The sequence below is a fragment of the Ambystoma mexicanum genome, chromosome 10, assembly GCF_040938575.1.
Source record: "Ambystoma mexicanum isolate Mex_15411 chromosome 10, UKY_AmexF1_1, whole genome shotgun sequence".
NCBI classification, from domain to species: domain Eukaryota; kingdom Metazoa; phylum Chordata; class Amphibia; order Caudata; family Ambystomatidae; genus Ambystoma; species Ambystoma mexicanum.
The window spans coordinates 1,560,622,476-1,560,645,153 of NC_090932.1; the positions used below are offsets into that span (position 1 = coordinate 1,560,622,476).

The following is a 22,678-nucleotide window of genomic DNA, read 5'->3' on the forward strand; positions in this document are numbered from 1 at the left end:
ATATTAGTGCTCGGTTTCTTTATTAACACTACCTGGTTTAAGCCGTATTTTTCGTGTTAGGACTCTGTCTTGTCTGGTTGATGTCTCGGGTCGATTTTCTGGCTCTTTTTGCACTCTAGCATGATCTTTCTCTTTTTAAAAGCTTGGTTAACCACATGGGTGGAGAACGGATTTTAAAAATATCCCCAACTCCAGATGCAGAGTGTCCTGTGGCCTGATCCGAGGTCTGTCTGTGCCATGCCTCCTCTGTGTGTGCTGAGGCAAGCTTGCCACTGCTGCCAAACAAGTGCTAGGCCCAGGAGCATGCTGCGCCAAGCCATGCTCATCTCCCTGCACCCTGAAGCATTGTGTTACTGGGAGGCAGAGTGGTCTGAGGAAGCCGACTGGAGCACCAACTGTTTTGGCACTGGATTTGGAAATAAATGATTTGTAAACAAAGGTGTTATGGCACTCTGTGTGAACATATCTTGAGGTTGTGTGTGGTTCCATTCTCCAGTGTTACACTGCTTGAGTGGTTGTGGGTGTTTGCGTTTTTGCAGGCATACCGTCTATTGCTTGTGTTTGGATGTAGGCAGCGTTTGTCGAATGGTGTGTTTTCATGGAGACCATGGCAGTGTCAGTGTGTGTGAAGTAGTGATGAGGAGGGTGTAGGACATGTTCTTGTGTTCGTTGATTCGTTCCATCAACACATTTTGATTTTAAAGGTCCATCCCAAAATGGTCCTTCAATCGCTGTTAACATAAATTCGCATTACTGTATTCTTCATCGCAATTAATAAATAAATAAATGATAATTCTAGTGTGACAATCGCTTTCCTTGGTTTTCCCTCAGTGCCAGGATACTTGGCATATGGGAACGGCTATACTTTACAAACCCGTATATAGTGGTACCTGGAAGATAAACAAAGGATTCTGCCTCCTCTAATCAAGACATTCTTCTGGAGATCCTCAAAAGTGAAGTCTCCAAATCCCTGAAACTCCTTGTACCTCCAACGTTCGCCCCGCCCTCCCTCAAATGGCTGATAAATGGTTAGACGAGGAGTTAAACACATTGAAGGGAGAAATGGCAAACACTAATGGAGGAAATCCCAGTGCACTAGCGATTGGATCTCTTTTAGTGAATGACAATGGTGTCCAGTCATAATATCGAAAAAATAAAGTCGAATGACAAAAAAGTCGAATCAATAATGTCGAAAAAAAAAAAAGTCGAATTTGTTTTTTTATTATTTATATATATTTTTTTGGGTTTGGTAAGTAAAAAAAAGGGGTAAAATAAAAAAAAATAGAAAAAAGGGGGGTTGGGGGGGAACCCCCCCATTTCGAATAAAAAACGTATTAAAAAAAAATTCGACTTTTTTTTTTTCGAGATTATTTTTTCGACATTTTGACTTTCGATTTTATTGATTTCGATTTTATGTCTAGGAACCAATGACAATGGCCTGTTTCTTCATCCATATTATTCTTAGTATATGTTGACATGTAAGACAAATGTTGGTGGTGTTCTGCCCAAATCGTGCTCAACGCTTGTTTGACTGTTCGTGTTGCCCTTTTCTTGTTCTAAATAAATAAACTGAGAATGAAAACAAAAAATTTAGGCCACAGGTGAGCAAAAAAGGCACTTCCTAAAAAAATGTGCATTGGGAATGATCATCAGAACTGATATAAACATCAGCATATTTAGGGCATTTAGCTTGCTCCTGCAAGTTGATCCTCATCCTATACCATTTCACTTCTTAGTAGACAAAGTAGCATTAGCCTTCCTAGAAAAAATCCGAACAATCCAGCAAAACATAGGCACAAAATGAATTCCATCTCCCCATTGAAGGCTCGGGTAATCTCCACACTTCTCACTTTCATCACCGAGACCTCACCGAAAGACATCTCTGAAACTGTGAAGTCAGTAAGTTTCTGCCGAAACAAAAGATCTTTGTTCTACCACTCAGTTGAAGGACCTCATCCCCACCATTTGCAAATCGTACTTTGCTAAAAGAGGCCTGAGCTCCAAAAAGCTACTATCAAACCCTTACTAAACAAGCCTAGTTGGAATCAAAATGACCAAAGCAACCACTGTACCATATCAAATATTCCCTTCTTGGCCGAGACTATGTAAACAATCATTATACTTTAGCTTTCTTCTTTAAGCGAGAATGACCCCCTTGTGCACAATAACCACAACCCACAGAAGCATGGAGACATGAGAAAACACCTGCATAGTAACACTCGAACTGTATTCGTCTGGATATAATCGTCTGGGTGCAGTTGACCCCCTCCCGTGAAAGACTTCAAAATTACATGTGCTATCACAGGAATCCCTCTGGAATGGCTCTCCTTTCTGGATGATAGCTATGACCAAGTTAAACTAGTAGATTTCAATAGATTCATCTGACAAGGACATTTGCTGCGGCTTTTTTCATGCTTACAGTAAACCATTAGCCAACTTATTGAATGATCTTCGTATAACCTCCCCAGCCACATGCTGATGATGCCCAGCTCTCCCTTATCTCAAGAGTAGTCTAGCAGACAAGACTTATTTCCAGACGCTTCATTACTATTGAGAATTGGATGGCAGACCATATTCTCTATTTAAAACTTAAACATAGCTTGATATCCCACAAACGATTGACCAGGCAAGAGCCTCAAGGTCTTCAACCTGGAACACTATAACCGCCTTTTTCCTGGATTAAGTAAGCCAACCACACACCTACCCCAAATGATTGAAAACAGAGGAGCACAAATGATGTGGGTTTGAAATCACAAGACCATATCTTCACTGGCCTGGTTTCACTGTAATGGCTCCCAATCAAGTTCAGGATAAGGTTCTAAAAACCATATATCACACACTGGACTATCTTCACATTTACCCAGCAGATTCTTAACACATCTTCCGGAGGGAACACATTCAAAGTATCACATTTCAAGAAACAACGGTTTGGGAACCATTTCCCTACTACATCCTCCCCCAAAACCCTTGCACAACATCCCTAAAGAGTTATAAAACTGCACATATATTACACTACTGTCTAAAGGAAATACAAAAACTGGTCCTGAGACAAAAACACCCCAACCCCTTTGTTTTTCCCCTGATTATTGGTATCTCTCCTCCCTTCAGCCTTTACTGGCATGACTCATGAGTAAAGTCCATTTTGTCACCTTCTGCAAACAATCGGGGATCTCAAATTTACTGTAAATACTGTGGTTTGTTTTACATTTTCTTCTCTATGATGGTTACTTGGATGTGGTTTGAGCTCACACATTGTTCCCTCATTAATATGCTTTATATTCAGGGTAGGGACCCTCGCCATTTTGCTATGGTTGTTTACGGCACTACCAGTTCTCATGCCTATTTCCCAGTACTTTGAAGTCACATGGTTTGCAATAAGGTGCAGTTACAAAACAGTAACATTAAAAAAAGGAAACACATACTGAGAACTGTGTGTATTGCAGATAGTAGGTCTGATGGCCATGGAGTGGAAAACTATTTTCAAAATTACAGTTCTGCTTATAGTTTGTTGCTGGAACCTCATGGGGTTGACAAAAATATGGACAATGAGGCCCTGAGACAAGAAGAGTGAGTGCGACCCATATAAAAGAAATGTCTCTGACCATAATACTCCCTATCAAGCCGGCCCTTTGGCCCATTCACACAAACCAAATTACTTCTTGTTTCAGCAGGTCACAGAGCAGCACCCATCAATGAAATGCCACTCCCTCTCAGGATGGTCTGTATCTAAAAAGGGTGGGCTTTCCGATACATGACTGTGGAGCAGAGAAGGATCATGGGCAGGCCACTCATAACACAACAGTCTATCTGGCGAGGCCAGAATCTCACTATTACCATGGTTTACAACAGAACATCCTCTACACAATAGTCATGCATACCAGCAGCGTCTCTTTCTGACCAATACAGAAATCTGACCTCTGTCCATGGAACATGGAGATAGTTAGCCATGTGCACCAGGGTGGGAAGCTTAACAGGACAGATGCCAGACCTCATTAGAAGCACATTGGCCGCACAGACTTCAGTCTGGTCTGTGCTTGAGGGTAGATATATAAAAACCATATCTAGGTGTGTTTGAGGGTAGATATATAAACCATATCTAGGAATTGCTAGAAACTTACCACATCCTAGGCACCAGACAACGTTTCGCCCTAAGCACGGAACAGAGTCGACCATACAGGATCTCAAAAAACAATTAGACAATGCCAATGACCAAGACAACATCTCCTTCTCCTAGATCTGTCCACAGCATTCGGCCTGGTCAACCACCAACACTCTGCCACCACCTCACCTCATCAGCCCACTTCTCCTACAATGCATCAAAATGGATCGCATATTTCATTACGGATAGAAACATACAGGTCTTTGACGTAGTAGCTTGCACACACCTCACCCCTATTTCCTGTGGGGTTCCACAAGGCTCCTGTGTCTCCCTGTCCCTTTACAACATATATACCAAACCACTCTCCGACCACCTCGACTCAATAGGCATCTCATACACCAACTAATCTGATGATTCGCAGATTAACATCCCCTCTCTGGCGATCACACACAGGACTCCCTCAAAATAAAAATCATCTACGAGACCATCCAATTCTGGATGGCCACACACAGCCTCTGCCTCAATGACAAGACAGAGCTAGTTATCATTGCCCCCCGCCACCCCATCTCGCATAGCTAAGCTTCACCTGGCGTGAAAAGCATTCACCACCAACGGCCACATCATCCTTGTATCCACAGTGTTTACCTGGACTCCTCACTTAACATGTCACGCCAAGTCGATCACATTGCTTCAAAATCAGTATATGCTACAAAGCTTATCAATGCCAGTAGATGGTTTCTGTCCACAAAAAAAACGGCTCGAGGTGGCGCACATGCTCATCTGCTTCAAACTGGATTATTGCAACTCGCTGCTCAGTGGCACCTCTACCAAAAACTTGAGCAAACTTCAAACTATACAAAATAACGCACTACGAGCAGCACTAGACATTGGGAGGCGTGACCACATCACAGAAGCCAGAAAATCTGCCCATTGGCTCCTGGTAAAGGACAGAATTACTTTCAAAATTCTCGCCATCACACATCGCTGTCTTTCCAACGATGCCCCCCCTTGCCTTGCAACAAGATTCAAAAGACATGATCCAGCAAGACCCCTACGAGCAGCCTACAAACACTGCCTCTCCACCCCCACATTTAATCGCAAACGAGCAGATGGCTCCAGCTTGCTGTGACAGGCCTCCACTCTCTGAAACAAACTCCCCAAACATCTGCGAGATGAACCATCGTACAATAGCTTCAGAAGAAAGCTCAAAACACGCACACAAACGACAAAGCAAGATTGGCTATACCTAGTAACTACCAAACTGCAGCTGCCTAGGAAGACCTCTGCCGCTGGGGACCAGACAAGACAAAATCACAAGGCCCCCTCATATGGATAGATAGACAGACATACAGGTTCAACAACTAACATACAAAATAACTCCTCAAAATCATCAAAGAAATCAAAAACCCCACATCCTGCAACAAAGGCGCCATCCCGTCACAAGCACTATGTGACAACATCACCAACTACCTTCAAACAAAAATAGAAACAATTCTACAGACCATTGAAAAACGCCATGCAACAATGAACACAACCACCAAGTGACCCACCAATCACACCAAAACTCACCTGCTTCAAACCAATAGATGAAGTTTTCTGTGCACTAATAAAGGAAACCAACCTCGCTGGATCCCCTACCGACCCTTGCCACACAATACCCCGCGCCACACTTACAAACCTATCACTGAACACAGGGACGCTACGGAAATGATTCAAATCGGCGTACATCAAACTTCTGATTAAAAATTAAACGGAAAGTGCAGAAGACCCGAGCAACTACAGATATCCAACCTGCCATACCCTGCAAAAATATTGGAGAACCGCGTATACAAAAGTCTACTAAACCACATCGAAACAAACAGATTACTTGACCACTTGCAGTCGGCTTCAGACCAAGGCGAGGTACAGTCAGCACTCCTATCAATATGGGACGACTGAAAAATAAATGCAGGCACACTATCTGCCCTCATACTTCTAAACATATCAACAGCAATCGACACAATCAGACACACAACGCTAATCATTGAGGAATACAATGTAAAAAACTCTTCCTAAAATGTCTAAAATCCTTCCTCGCAAATCTAACTGAAAGAACCTACCTACCGCCCTTTACATCAATCTCCAAAAATGTCTCTTGCAGAGTGCCTCAAGGCTCCAGCCTCCCCATATCCTTTTCAACCTTTACATGCCGTCCCTGATAAAAATTATTTGGAACCACGGACTGACCCTACAAGTACGCAGACCATATAAAATTGATCATCAAGATAGCCACAACTCAGACACAAGCGAAACCCTCAACAAGTGCCTCATAGACATATACAGATGGATGCCAACTAACAATCTCAAATTAAATTCGGCCAAAATGGAAATAATGATCTTGCCCCCAGAGGACACCACAACAAACTCCCAGCTGAACTGGCCACCTGGCATGAGAACGCAACCACATGTGGTAAAGACCTTGGCAATACTAAAAACTGCAGCAGGGATACTCCTGAGACCACATCCCACCAGCGCTTGGAAGCCCAACCTGGCTCCCAGTAAGAAAGCGAATCAAGTTCAAAGCCCTCTGCATTGCCCACAAATCACTACACGGACAAGGATCCGAATTCCTCCAGGCCAAAATCAACTGCTACCATCTAGGGAGAGACCTATGATCCAGCAATGACCATCAAATCGAAAGGAAACAATGCGAAAAAAGGAAATTCGGAGGAACAGCATTCTCATGCCTAAATGCCAATCTATGGAACACAATGCCAAAGTCAATCAGGACAATAGAAGACCATCTCACCTGCAGAAAATGACTGAAAATGTGGCAGTTCAACTCCCAATGACTAGCACAAAGCGACACTCCCAAAGGCACAACATGGACCGAAACGCTAAACGCCAACTAATCAACTCCTTGCTGCCTACTCCTCTCCAGCATACCTCACACGATCCTCTGGATCAGACTAGTTTCCACTGAAACACACGACCCATCCATGCACCACAAAAGTAACTGCCTTAAACAAATACCCAATCACTGGACGCTGCCCATCCGGACACAATAGCCCCAGTCCACACAACTCAAACACACAACACACCTAGACACCTGACCCGGACCAGATGCCAGTTCCTCCTGGTTCTACAAGCACCAACCGAAAATCATAATTTCTATCCTACTCCCTCTCTTGGTGATTAAAGACTGGGAACATTTGGAGGAGTTTCAGAGGCTGAGATTTACATCTGCAGAAGGGTCAGATCAAGATCCACACAAGTCTGATCCTTTTCTAGCTGTGCACATCTGAAAGGGGGTCAGATTGATGCTGATGCCAGGAGGTGGGTCAGACTGCTATGCACATCTGCTGGAAGGTAAGTGATTTTTGAGCACACCGGGAACGCCAGAACTAGGGGACACGGATGGAGAATGGTCGGAATGATGTGCCCATCTGGAAAAGGGAGAGAGCATGACATGGAATTCTGGACATTCAGAGCAAGCTCTCCCAGTTGTCCAAAGTGCAAATGTGGGCAAACCCATGGTATATCATTTTGGATGCATCAGCATCATGCAGATATATATTTCATTATCTAAGAATATCTGTGTGCTGGGGACTAGACATGCACACAACCATCCTTACCCAGAGACCCAGCTTCCCCCCCCTTGGTTCCTTCTCTTCTTAAGTTCTGTAAAGGAAGAGGAAACGTGTTCAGAAAGGTGAAGCAGAATGCAGCTTTGATCCAATGGAATGATAGTTGCCGTAGGCAGTCTCATCCTCGCATGCCCACTAAGATAAGTGTTCACTGTGTACTTAGTAATTCAAGCACACAATCTTTATATTTGACAAATATGTCTGTATTAAAAAGATCTGTGGTCATTTTTATGTTCCCAAAGTGCTCTTTGATTTCATACAAACGAGCCAGGTACCCTAATTGGTGATCTTTGTCTCCTTTCCCTTTCTCATAGGGATTTTACGAAAGAGTAAAACGGGAGTGTACCAGACTGTTTCTTTATCTTAGAATTGTAACCTTCTATTAGGAAATAAAATTATCTGATTATTTTAGGTTTGATAATGTGCTTTGCTCAGTAAGACAAGTGAAACATTCTTGTGACTAAAGTATTTACTGGAAGTAATTATTAGAAATGAACATTGTAAACTGGCTCCTTTTAAATTTGTATAATGCTAGTATAAATAATGTCTGTTTTAGATCGCTTATTTAGAATTGTATAATGCTAGTATAAATAATGTCTGTTTTAGATCGCTTATTTAGAATTGTATAATGTTAGTATAAATAACGTCTGTTTTATAGCTTATTTTGCTGAGAATACATACCACTTTGTCTATCAAGTTCATTCTTGGAAAGGGACCTGCTTGGAATAAAACCAGTGGACTGCTTCCTCTATTAGCACCAATGCAAAGTTTAATTTTGCTTGCTAGCCACTGATTGTTTAGTATTGATGATGGGCATGTGCCTCTGTTTTAGTATGCCCAAACGCTAATGATTAATACAAATATAGAAATATCAAACACAGTTGTAGACCCAAAATCCTGGTCCTGTGGTCCCCCTTACGAGTACCCTTCGCAGAGCCTATCCGTATCCCCCACACCCTCTCGACTTAGTGTGATGGCAACATTCCTGCAAGGCACAAGGAATGACAACATAGGTCTCTAAATACCAGGCCAGTCCCCATTTTTGTGGATGCCTCGGTCGCTGCTGCTGCCTTTCTACTTATGACCATAACGAAACACAGAATCGTGGATTCCAAAATATATTGGTGTTTTCGCTGGTTGTCAGCTATGGCTAGGGTGGCTCTAGTAAAAGAGCACCTGACAAAGCAACACGTGCCCACAGGGAAATCGACAGAAACTGAGAGCCACAAACATCTGAAACTGGACTAGTTTGCCATTTCCTGGTGTACTTTGAGTGAAGCTAACCTGGACAAGGCACACTCTGTCTTCTAGACAAAGGCCCAGAGCATGCAGGGCAAAGCGCGTTGCAGTCAATGGAGGGACACCTGCTGGGATTAGGAATGCCATTGTCTTGTCCAGAGAAGGACCCAGACCTAACCATGGCATTCCTTTCCATTCACCAACAAAGTTCTTCCAGCTGAACAAGGCATACCTATGTAATTTTGTATTAAAGATTAATGACTGGACAGGGCATGCCTGTTCAAAGTTCAGTGAATGACCTAGAGCAGGAATAATTCTTTCAGGTGGAGGATCCACAGTTGGATTAGACGGGTATTCCATTTGTTTTTTAAAGTATTATTTGCTAGACAACATCCTCCTTTAGTGTTGAGGGATGCTCCCAGATCTGGAAAACTGCATCTATTCAATGTTTGAAGACTAAGAAGGGCATTTTGTGATGAAGGACCCATACTGGGATAAAGTCCTCCATAACAATATCGGTGCAAGATATTCCTTCCCATTGTGCAATTAAAGATCGCCCGATAATTGGACACAAAGCAGGATAAGGCAAGTTCTCCATTGTCTGTTGAAGGACCTATTATTGTGGAAAAGCACAGTCTCCCACTGTGCAACCAAATGTCCAGTGCTGGCCAATACCTGTCCCGTCTTTAGTAATTGGTACAAGGCCTCCTAAGGGATGCCTGCACAGAATTTATTGCAGGCCTCTAGCTAGATGGCACAAGGCACCCAGTATCTGGTGAAAGACCCAACACTGGATAGAGAACGCCACCCCAGTTTCTATTGAAGTCATGAGCTGCATAAGGCACTACCTCTGTGTTTGATGAAGGACCCATAGCTGGACATGACACAAGATTACAGTGTCTTTGCAGGGACCAGATGTTGCCAATGTGGCCCTTGTCTAGAGATCATACGACCTGTTTGCACCATCCTTTAAGTGTCAGGAAGTCCTGATAACTGGTATTTATTTTTATAAGCCAACAGTCCTAAAATAGGTTGGGTATACAATGAAATTAAAAAAGGAATCGTTTCCAACCAATACTGAGTCCAACAGAAAGCAGCAGCAATAACTTGCATAGCCTTGCTTGGCCTGCACTCCACTGCACCCTACTGCAATTGCAAAGGAAGGGTCTGTTTGCTGTTATGATCTTAATTTCTGGAATTCAGGGCCAATGCGACTACAACCCCACCCCCCAGAGGAACACCACCTTCCTAAAGTGCCTGAAAACTTGGTTGTTGAGATCATCTTAGTAATAATGTACAATTTGTGACAAGGATATGAACAAGCCACCTCTAAATTTTGGGGAGAATTGATAACGACATGACACTTAGCATTCCCCTCTGGACACGAAGACTTGACTGTTACACACCTCCGGCTCCCTATTGAAAGCCAGCCTAATACAACACAACCCAGCAACGCGGTACGAGCCAGCACTATCCCTAACTCCCAAATGTTAACTGTTCACCAGCAATCACTAGCTGAGCATTCTCCACATTCACCATACTGCAACACGCCACCCTACACCATCCACAACCACGGGGCAGAAGTGATACGGAGTACTGGGCTGAGGCCATAACAGAGGCGGAGAGTGGGGCGTTCTCGCAACGTCCATCTGAGTAAACCCAAATATTTAGAAGACTAGTTCACAGAAACCGGGAGCAACTGCCTTTTCACCCCACTAACCCTTGCCGCCCCATTTCTTGCAGGACACTGGGCCAACACGCCATCAAACCTGGCATAAGCTGCACTTTGCAAGACCCAGTTACTTTATGTTGCATTACTGTGTATGAATTCACTATGGAAACAAGCCAATGGACATGTGCACGCTGGTGGAATCCGACGGGCATGTGCCCATCTGAAGAACCTGGAAGGTGGTGCTTGTCTGGAGTGTCAGACATACTGTGCACATCTGGCAGTTTTAGGGAGAGCTATGCATCTTTGGGACTGCCAGAGGTTTTTCTTCCCATCTGGGAGGGTGAGAATTGGAACATCCGAAGGATAAGCAAGAGACACTGCTGTCCTGCTTAATCTTTATCCTGCCCTGCTTACCCCCCGCCCCCTCACTGCCTCGTGAACCTACTTATTGCCCCTCGCGCCCTGCCCTTCTCAACCGTCCCCTTTGCCCGTCTCAAACTCCCTAACCCTGCAAGTCACCTCTGCTCGCATCCTGTCCATTGTTTATCACCTAGATTAGGGTGCAGCCTCACCCCTTTCTCTCATCCCCCCACCCACCTCTTCTTCCCTCGCCCATCTCTTCCCACCCAGTCTGTGACCTCTTCTTTACCTCTGCCCTGATCTTCTTTCTTCTTCTCCATCCCCTTTCATACTGGCCCTCACTTCTCACTTGGTCTGTGCCCCTGCCACATCTTCGATCTCTGTTCACACCCGTCACTCAGCCTAGCCCTTCCCTCTCGAGCAACCTGTGGGGTCTTTCAATGCTCCCCGCAGGCCTTACTCTCGACCTTCCCCACTCATCTGCCCATCTCTTTTTACCATGCCCCCCTCGTATCACCTAGACTATGTCTGCCTTACTCCCCCGCCACTTGATCCCTCTCTCCGCTGTCCTTTCACCTCCCACTGTCTCTCCCTGCTTACCCTGTCTCTCGCTTTTTACCTGACGGGTAGCTTCATCTTTCCTCCCATGGCCTGTCCTTCCATGTTTTCACATGCTTACGGACGGAATTCTCAGGGACTAAATTTAAGATCGCTCAGTGTATGAATGCAGTCTGCACTCCACTTAGTGGCTTTGCCCTGATACCTTGTACTGGGCCAAGGCTTTATAAACGAAGACCGTTGGTTTGCAACACAAGCATTCTTGAAAAGCCGCCCCTTGGATCTGGTTACTTGTTTCATCTGTGCAGCTCTACCTTGGTCCCACGTGCAGTGTGTTATGCCTCCTCCTGATCTCCAGCTGGCTGGTTGAGGGACACGCTCAGTTGGTTGGCTCTCTGCTTGGAGGGATGTTGATTTGCTTGTACTCCGCGTGGGCAGCCGGCTTCCTGCTGGACCCTCCAGTAGTCGGGGTCAGGGACGCTTCTTGGTGTAGAATCAGTCTGCTGCACTGAAAGGTGTGTATGCTAGCTCTTTTGGTCCTCCAGAAGGCGTTCAGCCGGTGAGCTTGCACTTATTCAGGTAGTGTTGTAGCACAGCTGCTCGTTCTCGTTCTGTATTCCGGAAACCGGTTTTCCCACCCCCATCCACTTGAGTGACCGATATCAAGAGAAGCAACAGGTAAAGGGAATACAGGTGGGGGATCCCTTGTAAAAAAAAAATAGAATTATGAATGAATGCAAACATTAGGAATGCTGCCTATTTACTGGCAGCATAAATGAGCCGCCTGTTTGGGGATTCTTGTGAAGTGTAGCCTTTGTACTCGATTTCCAGGTGGATTTTAGTTAGTCTATTAGGGTACCATTTCTGTTGGGAGTAGTCCTTCTGTGGCTTCTCCGGGAGGGGTACAGGATTGAAGTGTGGTACTTCTCAGTGAGGTGTCCGTCAACATGCGTTCTAGTGAGCATCTGGGTCTGCGGGTGCTATGTAACCAATGTGCTGTGCCAATAGGCGCTGCTGAGTGAGTGTGATGGATCACCAGGTTCTACATGGCCAATGCCCTGGGTCTTCAGGTGATGACATTCGCCTTCTAGATCACATGTAGATTTGTTCACCTTGCTTAACCCAGATCGTAATGTGTTTTTCTTTTCTTCCCCCCAGATGCTTCCTTTGGAACGCCACCCAGCTATTCCTACGATGTGGAGCGTTTAGAAGATCCACGCCGTCACCATGACATGATGCCATACATTGACGACTCGCCATCGTCCTCCCCACACCTCAGCATCAAGAGCCGTGGCAGTAGAGACAGCCGAGACACACTTTCTTCTGGGTCCTTGGAGTCTTCAAAATCTGTGAGTTGCAGCTGTCAGTTTGGGTGGCTATGGGGTATGAAAGAGGAAAGCGGGTCAATTCCTTTTAGGCAGTATCCTCTCAAGCACTCAAAGGGGTGGACAGGATGCCTCTCAATAATTGGTGCTTCACACACACACACATCTAGTTTCTATAGCACTCTTTCAGAGCAATATAAAGTCTTACCAAGTGTGCTCCTAGGAGGCCCCTTCTATGCTGATTTATGCAATCATAATGGAGATGCATTGCTTCCTTTGGGAGAAAAAAGAGTGAGCTGAAGGTTGGCGGTGGGGTGTTAGAAAAGAGATTGGATGTAATGTTTGGAAGAAGCGCAACACAGTGCTTTATTGTATTGGCTTCAGTACACATAGTCAACACCGTTTCTGGAGGTGGATTCGGGACTTGTGGTGCTCTTCATCCTGTGAGTGATGCCAGGGCTCAGGATGAGTGGCTGAGATCTGTAGATAATCGTAGGACCATGGCTCGAGTCATTCCACCCTGTGGGTGAACGCAGAGTGGTTGACGGTTGCAGGCCTGATGGTCGGTGAACTGCCTCTGAAGGATTGAGCTTCCAAGCGCGTGTTTTAGGGGCCATTTTGTCTCCGTGCTACACAGAGAATGACCTTTCTTTGGCAGAAGCCTCCCTCTGGAATGGCCTTCCTGCCCCTCTCTGTCCTGAGCCAGATCACCTTAAATTCGGGAAGCTTCTCAAGACCTTCCTTTTCTCCCCCTTCCCCCTCTTACCTCCCCCTGCCTTGCTAGCCCACCTGCCTCTGTCTGGTGGTCTGTCTGGTGGCCTGTTCCCCTCATGATCCTTACTGGGGCAGATGCTCCTCCCTCGACCAGTATCCCTTTTCCCCTTACCAGCCCTTCCCTCGGGTACCCTTCTCCGACTAGCCTACTGAGCCTAGTCCACCTCCCCTCCGTCGCAGTAACTGACGCCTACACTTACCTTTAGCACTTTCCCAGCCCCTTGGCCCCCTGCACTTCTCTCTCCTCCCCTCTCCCTGCACTTCCTGTTTACCTCATTTGCACGATCCAATAGTCACAAGGTCTAGTAGGACCCTTACTGTTATTTTTTGTACTCTCCTACCCTTGTCTTGTGGTGCCTGGAAACACTTGTTGATGCACAGGTGCCATACAAATGCTCAATAAATAAATCAAAATAAAATCCATCATCGTACAATGCTTGAATCTCGCTTGCCATATTGGCCAGCAAGATGACCACTTTCATTCACATTGTAGGGTTAAGAAGGAGAATTCTGGCACATGTACCCCAAGGAAGGATTAGTTAAGCCTCTGCATTCCCTCTTGGGCTTCCATTTCGCTCACCAGCGTGGATAAAGCATTCAAGTGGCCACACGTTTTGAACTAAAGTCTATTATTTTGCCTAAACTCTATTTGTGTGTATATTAAACATAAGAGAGTCGTTCTAATCATTGCTGCTCCACAATGAAACCAGAGCTGCACTGTGCAATTCTGTTTAGGTGGAGATGTGTAGAAGTAACTAAATTGGTTAATGTGGTCTCTGATGATCTTGGTCCGAATCATGGCCTCGCCAGTTTATCTGTGTGTTATGCGCAGCAACTCATTTTACCTTTGACGTCTGTTCCCTTCTCTTTCAAGTCCTTGGGAATGGGCTAAATGCTGGTCTAGAACTATAGTAAAGCACATGAATAGTGCAAGAGTTGATATGGGTTATAGCCAGAGCTGCTTACACCAAGAACAGATGTAGCTTTTGTTTATAAACATTAATTCTGATACTTGTGAATCTGCTTGGAATCGCATGCTGTGCATATAGTCCGACATCTAGTTGTAATCGCGCAGTATTGCATAATTGTTTCCAAGATCAAAAAGGGACATCGACACGGGCATGCCTGTGACACTATCCCGATTGTGACGTGTAGTGTACTGAGGATCCCTCCTGCGTCGAGGTCCACCAGATTGCTTTTTCCCGCCATACTGGTCGGTAGCTTTCTTGCAAAGCTTGCGTTGACGAGATTTATTGCTAAATAATATCACATCTTCACGCATCCTTTCAACAATGTCATCAACATCTGTTTCCTGTTTGCCGCCTGCGGCTCTTCTATTGAATTATCGATGGCTGGAGATGGCCTTCACTGTCAGGCTTTGGCCTTTACAGTAGGGAGAGCGGGGCCCGTATTCTCGAAATGTTCTCTTTAGAGAATGCCTTTTCTTAATTTCTCCTCTTTTATTTCCCTTGTCTGGCTGCTCTTCTTCCACTTAACGATGGAAAGGACTCCATTTAAATATTGCCCTTCCTGTAACAGCAATGCTACAGGAGACCACCCATTAGCGACAGCGGCACACATTCTCACACGACCAAGGCTAAACACACAACCCCTTGGCCTTCTTCGATGATACCGTTGAAGAGGCCTCTAGCACCCATAGACCCGTTGAAGGTTCCGGCGGGGCCTGGTGAACCTAATGGTTATCGGCGTGCTGTGCTGTTGAATGTGGCGCATGATACTAAGTCTCCTCCCCTAATGTTTCAGTGCCTGTTTACGACGTGTCGAAAGACACGTCGAAATGCGCTTCTTTTAAGCCAAACACATCCTAAATTAAGGGAGAAGCACACTAAGGCCTTTTCGCATGGTTCTGGTCTGGTCCATTACAATAGTCCTTAAAGGTGCCCAAAGGCCCTTTTCAGAAAGAGTTTGTTACGAAGCAGCTCCCAGCCTTCTTAGGTTGACATGCTAGGTTTATTACAGCTTCTCAGGACACCTTCACAAGCAGTTACATAGTCCTTAAGTAAGTTACATTAATAGGACAGAAACACTGGCAGCCCATCACCCAGGCTTCAGGCTGACTACCTGCCCAACATAGAATCTTCCCTCAGGCATTCCGACACTCAAGCCACAAACACTCCACATGACATCGCAACATTCCTTCTGCATTCCCACTACCAAGCTAAGCCAGACACAACACATCTCCTCCCCTTACATTGGCACATTGCACAGAGCAACAATACATAACGCATACACAACACACCTCCCCTCTTCCGACAACAACACAGACATTACACAACACACCTCCCATACACATCAAAATCATTCACACTGACTCGCATCATCAGGGCAAGCACACATGTGCTCTGACACTCAAACACTCGCCTCACACCCGATGCGCTGGCCAGGCACACCAGGACCAACAACTACTCCAACGGGGCATCGCATACTTTCCCTTCGCTGGGTAGACCGCTACCTGAATGTCCCGCCACAGTACAACACAGCACACACTCAACTTCTGTGTGCCGTACTATTCCTCAATGGACGTTACGCTGCGTCCTGAATACGCAGCCTCACGCCTTTGGGTTCCTTACTCAGAAATCCCCATCATTTCTCACCCTTGACGTGATACAGCCGCATTGTTTAAACCTCCCGATTCTTCCAACTCCTGAAAGTTCGGCTTGTTTAAACCTCGCAAGCAACGATTCCTGCATCTCCTGAATATTCGGCTCATTCGCCAACTGCTTCCATACTGACTGCACCATTCCCTTGCCAGACACAGGGTAGTGAAGATCTCTGCTCACCCAACGGTCACTGTCTCTGGCATCTACTGACTCTGCTTTATGCGCCATGATCGCTTTACCAGTACGTAGGACACATCCCTTCACCCTAGCTTCATTTACTTTCATTTTCTTCATCATGGGGAGCTTTCCCTTGGTTTGCCTTGCCCCTTGTTTTACCTGCTGGGACATATGATTACACCTAATGGGACAGCTCTGCTCTTCCTTTATGGGCAACCTCCCACTTTACATTGAAAGCAACTACTTTCCACTTCACTTAACCGAGACAGCATCACTTTTCTCCCTATGGGCCAGCTCCTTTCTACATCCTATGCAGCATGACTTCTCAATTTCATTACTGGGACACAGCTTCCTTTCATCTTCTGACGAGCTCCCTCTCCAGCCCCGGGACTCAGCTCTCCCTCCAGATCATGAGCTGCTGGTCCCTCATGCTACGGGGTCTACAGGGTCTTTTTCCTCCCCCTTTGGCGCCCTGGGTGATGGGTCTTACTCGTATTGGGGGCAATGTTGTCCTTCTCTTTCCTGCACCCCCCGCAGCAGGTTTCTTCAGCTTCCTACTTTTTCTTGCGTTCTTTAAGGCCGACTTGTCGCCAATGTTACGAAGCAGCTCCCAGCCTTCTTGGGTTGACATGCTAGGTTTATTACAGCTTCTCAGGACACCTTCACAAGCAGTTACATAGTCCTTAAGTAAGTTACATTAATAGGACAGAAACACTGGCAGCCCATCACCCAGGCTGACTACCTGCCCAAAATAGAACCTTTCCTCAGGCATTCCGACATTCCGACACAAAAACACTCCACATGACATTGCAACATTCCTTCTGCATTCCCACTACGAAGCTAAGCCAGACACAACACAGTTGGCTTTCCGACTTCCATAAACCCCAATTACCATCTCCTGGACTTGGGAAAGGTTGGAAGAGTGTATGGACGAAGTCTCTGAATGTATACTTTTTTTTCGTCAAAATTTGATGAGATTGATCAAAAAAGATCTAATTCCTTTGAGGGGCCCCTAGGCCCTGCAAGTCTCCTAGGCTCTAGTCCCCCGTGGTCATTCCTGCCTCTTCTGAACACGAACTACCTGAACCCTCTGAAGAAATCTTTCCCGACGATCAGTATGATCAAGATGAAGATTTGTTCTATTTATTTAATGTGTAGCTGCACCAAAACCAAGGGCATCAAGGTGCTAGTTGCAAGACAGGTTAGAAAGTTGCAGGCAGTAATATGTTAGCGGACAGATAGTCATGGTGGAGGAGGCCCTCTAGGTGAAGAGCCAAGTTTTTAGGAGTTTGCGTAATGTCCAGTAGGATTGTTCAGATCTCAAGGTGAGAGGTAGGATATTTCATAGTGCACCACAATGATGGGTCCCAAGACCCTGTTTCCCAGGACCCAGACGAATGGCTTAATACAGATGACCTGGGTGACTAGCCTACTACCCCTGCTCATGAAGCAGAACCTGGCAATATTTTCTTGGACGTCACTCATGTTACCCAGCCCAGGGAGCCTTCCCCTATTAACAAACGGCTGCTCTTCAATAATAATCTTAGGAATTTGTTCCTCAGGAGACAGTGCCTGACTCCAACTTTGTGGAGGACATCCTCAAACAAAAGGTTCCGGTCAGCCGGCTAGTCCCCTTCTCAACTCCATTAAGCATATTGCTCCCACTTTACTTACGCCCTCCCTTATCCCGACAGTGAATCCACACGTGGAGCAGATGTTTCAGCCAGTGCACTCTGATCCCCTCTATATTTGGGGACACTCCATTTCCAGACTCCTGGTAGTCACCACAACAAGAAAGCGTGCAGGCGTTCCCCTGTCTTCATCTGAGGCTCCTCCCGATAAAGACTGTAAGAAACTCTCCGCCTTGGGCAAGATAATTATTTCTTCAGGGGCCTAAAGTACCCGCATTGCCAATAATACCGTTCTGCTCACTAGCTTTAGTAATGTCCAGTGGGGTCTGGTACAGAACGAAAACTTCAAAATGTTCCTGTATCAGCTAAATCACAACTACTTGCAATTGTGCTGGAGGGTCGCCAAGTCCCGCAAAATATTCTCAAGAACACGCTTGGCGCTGCAGAGACGGCTTGCAGAGTGTTAGCAGAGGGGACTCTTTTAAAACGCCATGCTTGGCTGAAGAACTCGGGGTTTAAACCTGAGACACAAGCCTCAGGTCACAATCCACGAACAAACACATCAACCTATTGGAGCTACTAGCAGTACTCGAAGCCCTGAAAGCCTTTCAGACACAACTGCAAGGGCAGACCGTTCTAGTCTTTACAGACAGCACCATGACCACATTTTACTTCAACAGGGAGGTGCTCATTCTTCAGGGCTGTCCAATCTGTTAGAGTATTTAGAAATGTGCACTCAAACACATGTTCCTCCTGCCACAGCACGTTCCAGGGGAACACAATCTTCTTGCAGACGTGCTAAGCAGAGATGTTCAGTTACCCATTAGAACATGAGTGGCGCTTGCACGAACACATTTTGCACGTCTTTGCAAAATGGGGAATCCAGCCAGCGACCTCTTCTCAACACTGGAGAATGCACTATGCCCAGAATGCGTCTCCAGGTATCCTCAAAAACAACTCCTCTCCTCAACAGGATAATTCACAAGATGCACCAGGAACAAGTTAAACTAATCCTGATAGCACCAACGTAGGCCCGTCAGCCGTAGTTCTCCCATCTCATGAGATTGTCGCTGTGCCCTGCGGTGAAACTGCCTTGTCCCTACAACATGCTGTCCGAAGATCAAGGGACAACACTGCACCCTTGCCCTCACTGAGCAGCATGGCTCCTGCGGTCATAGATTTTGGGCATCTTCAACTGGCTCCAAAGGTGTATGGACATTTTTAGAGAGTCACAGAAACCAAATAACAAGCACTGCTATTCCAGTAAGTGGAAACACTTTTGTCATTTGGTGTGATACTGTAACATCCACCCAATTGATTGTTCACCCACACACACAGTCATTTATCTAACTCGCCTCTTAGATGCAGGACTAGTTTTTAACTCGTTGAAGGTCCACCTTGCTGCCCTCTCTGATTACACCACCTCTCAAAGCATGGTGGAAGGACCCAGTAATCAAAGATTTCATGGAAGGGGTGAAAAGACTTCTCCAACCTATTTCTAATCCAAATGCTGCATGGGACTTGAATTCTGTCCTTTCTAAGCTTATGCACCCTCCTTTTGAGCCAATGCACAAAGCTAGTGTTAAGGCGCTCACCTATAAGACGGCTTATATTAGGAGAGTTAGCGAACTACATGCTCTTAGTTCAAGATACATTTGTTACTATTTATAAGAATGAAGTGGTTTGGTTTTGCACCCAAATTCATTTTGAGGTTCCACTAACTCGGCTGAGACAAGCCTCCATACACTCGATGAGAGCAGTGATGTATTACCTTAAGACAAAACCACTACGAAAGACGGGTCAATTCTTTGTCTCCAATGCCACTAGTAGAGAAGGGGAACTGTCTCCAAGTTGGCTATCTCCAAATGGATTGTTAAATGTATCCAAATGTGTTGCTCTCTGTCTAACAGAGAGTTACCGTTTACGCCTAGAGCACATTCCTCTTGAGGCACAGGTGCTACTATAGCTTTCATTGCAAATGTTTCTCTTGATTATATTTGTAAAGCAACTGCCTGGAGTTCTGTTCACACCTTCACTCAACATTACTGCTTAGATACACACTCTCAGACCGATTCTCAGGAGGGTCCGGCAGTGTTGGGACATCTCTCCGCTGCTGTTCCTTCTCGCATCCCATCACCATCTTCTGGTACTGCTCTCTAGTCTATTCACAGCATGTGGTTCTAAGCAGATTCACAAGCATCAGAAGACCTGCATCACTCACTGTGATAGTATTTCTGGTGCTTCTCTTCTTAGATTCATATGCGCCCACCCTTCTTCCCTTCGTGGAGTTGAAGGAACATAGACATCTTACACCTGTTCCTCTGTGCTCGCTCAGGTATTCTCTTCAGGCTCCCTAAAAGCAGAACAAAAACAGTCTAGGGGGGAGGAGTGGCTCGACGCATAAGGGATCTTGGGTACACTACACATCATAATAGGGATGGTGTTACAGACATGCCCAGGTCGACCTCCGTATTTGATCTTCGAAAAATAATATGCAATACTCTGCGATTAACGCTAGATGTCGGACTATATGCATAGCATATAAGCAGATACAAGCACCAGAAATATGATTACGGGGAGTAATGTATGTGTTATATTCACTGTGTGAAACAGCTTTATGCTGAATGCACTAGATAATTCAGAAACAAATGGGCTTGTAACATTGTGTAAAAAGTTAATTAGCACAGGTGCTTAACTCTTCCAACAGCCTGTGCCTCACTTGCATATTCAGTCACACGTCTCTATGACTTCCTGCTTTCAGCTTGCTGGAAATCTTGCCTTTTCCCTTATAAATGCGATCGCTTTACTTTCAGTGATAATAATCTGTGAGCGCTTGTAAACTTGCAACAAGAGACAGATTGGGGTTGAGGTTGATAAGGTTGGGAAATGAGTAGCTGTTCCGGTCGGACTGGGATATTAAATCGTCCTGGGCATCATTAAAAAACTGGGCACTACCCAAGGGGGTGAGGGTGGTCGAATGTATTGTAACGAGTGCTTTTTAAAGCATATTTGGTTGGTTACATTGACTAAAACTAGACCAGTAACTCATGAAACACGTCCACTTTGGTGAAAAAAGGGCCCATTATGGCCAAAAATCTTCCCCACACTAGAATGTTGGCCTTTGCTATGGGGTATTGCGCTGTATTCCAGTCTGAACCTGTTAAGGAGGGAGCGCAAGTTAGCTATTGCAAGCAGATCGGCACCACGGCTCTGTGTGCAGGTAAGCCTTCAGGTGTTTATGTGCTGTGACTCACCTGTAACAGCATTTTTCAAGTGACTGTATCCTCCCCAGAGCCATAAAAAAGATTATTCCCAAACGATGGGCCTCACACTCGGGACACCTTTATGTGTATATTTAAAAATACTTTTCAAAAGATTATTTTTAATTTAAAAAATATCTAAAGTCGGTTTGACTTGTACCAAACCAGAATAAAATGAATAGGCTCCTAAGCAGTAACTCGAACTAGAGTACTGTTAACAAGTAGACAAATATAAAAAAAAAAATACTGAGTGACAATTGCACTAACTGGGGAGAAAGGTCCCTAGCGCTGAGCTCTATGCAGTGCTGTTTTCAATAAGGGTGGAAGTACTCGCATATCTCCGTTAAAGGAATCTTCTTCAGTTCTCTGCATTTGCTGCCTTACCCATGACCGAATGAGTTATTGTACAACACAGAAGGGCTTTATTGGGCTTTTCTTGGCTTCATGCAGGACAACGTCTATAAATAGCAGTTCTTGCATTTCCTCTTTGTTGGCTTTTTCTCTATGATCTCCTCACCCCCCACCCTTGTGTGGTAAAGTTTTGGTCAGACCCACCATGCCCAATTTTTCTTTCACGTAATAACCCAAGCCAGTCTTATTTTTATGCTATGTGTCCCAGGTTAATCTTGCAAAGTCAAACATGTGCAACAAGAAAAATGGACTGAGAAGGGCATGCCAACGAGCACTTATTTGTCCATGTTTCCTGTGTCGTCTGATATCAGTAGTGCTTGGTCGCTCTAAAACCCGCTCTAGGGAAATCCCACTACTTGTTTTTGTGCGGGGACCGAGTCGGGGTCATGCATACATGCCATGTGTTTAGAGATTGTGGGCAAGGGTGATTGGCATGGGGTGATAATGATGTGTTATTTATATATTTTACATAGAACATATATACATCCAATATAGCCCAACCGCAGTTGGTACTCTTTTATCGACCTCGGAAGGGTGAATGGCTGGGTTGGCCTTGCTGGGATTCAAACTTGTGATCTGCGGATCACGCAAACATCGCAGCACCAAGGGTTCAACCAATGGAGCTATTTTACCGGCTCTTATCGAGTAGTTGTGACATGATGCTTTGGAGAAATGTGGTGCTGATTAGGCTAGGCGGTTAAAAGGTTAGGGGGTGGTTAGTATTGGCTTTGGGCGAGGGCATGCCACAGGGCGCTACCACGGGTCCTTGCCATCAAATAACTGTAAGTAAGAAGTAAGAGATTTGCCAAATGGAATCATTTGGTACGTTTTTACATTGTGAATGGGAATTAACATAACATTTAACAACTCGAGCACAAATGGCATCTGCGCTATGATACTACCGACAAGCAGTAGTATCGGGCCA

General features: G+C 45.3%; 1 protein-coding gene across 2 annotated transcripts in view; it reads left to right on the forward strand.

Moving 5' to 3' along the window:
- BCR (BCR activator of RhoGEF and GTPase) overlaps positions 1-22,678 on the forward strand; it is a 684,728-nt gene that overhangs the window by 173,332 nt on the left and 488,718 nt on the right. For both annotated transcript variants that reach the window (XM_069619855.1, XM_069619856.1), the window contains exon 2: positions 12,713-12,903. In XM_069619855.1, the coding sequence (XP_069475956.1) occupies positions 12,713-12,903 (191 nt within the window). The remainder of the gene's footprint in view (positions 1-12,712; positions 12,904-22,678) is intronic.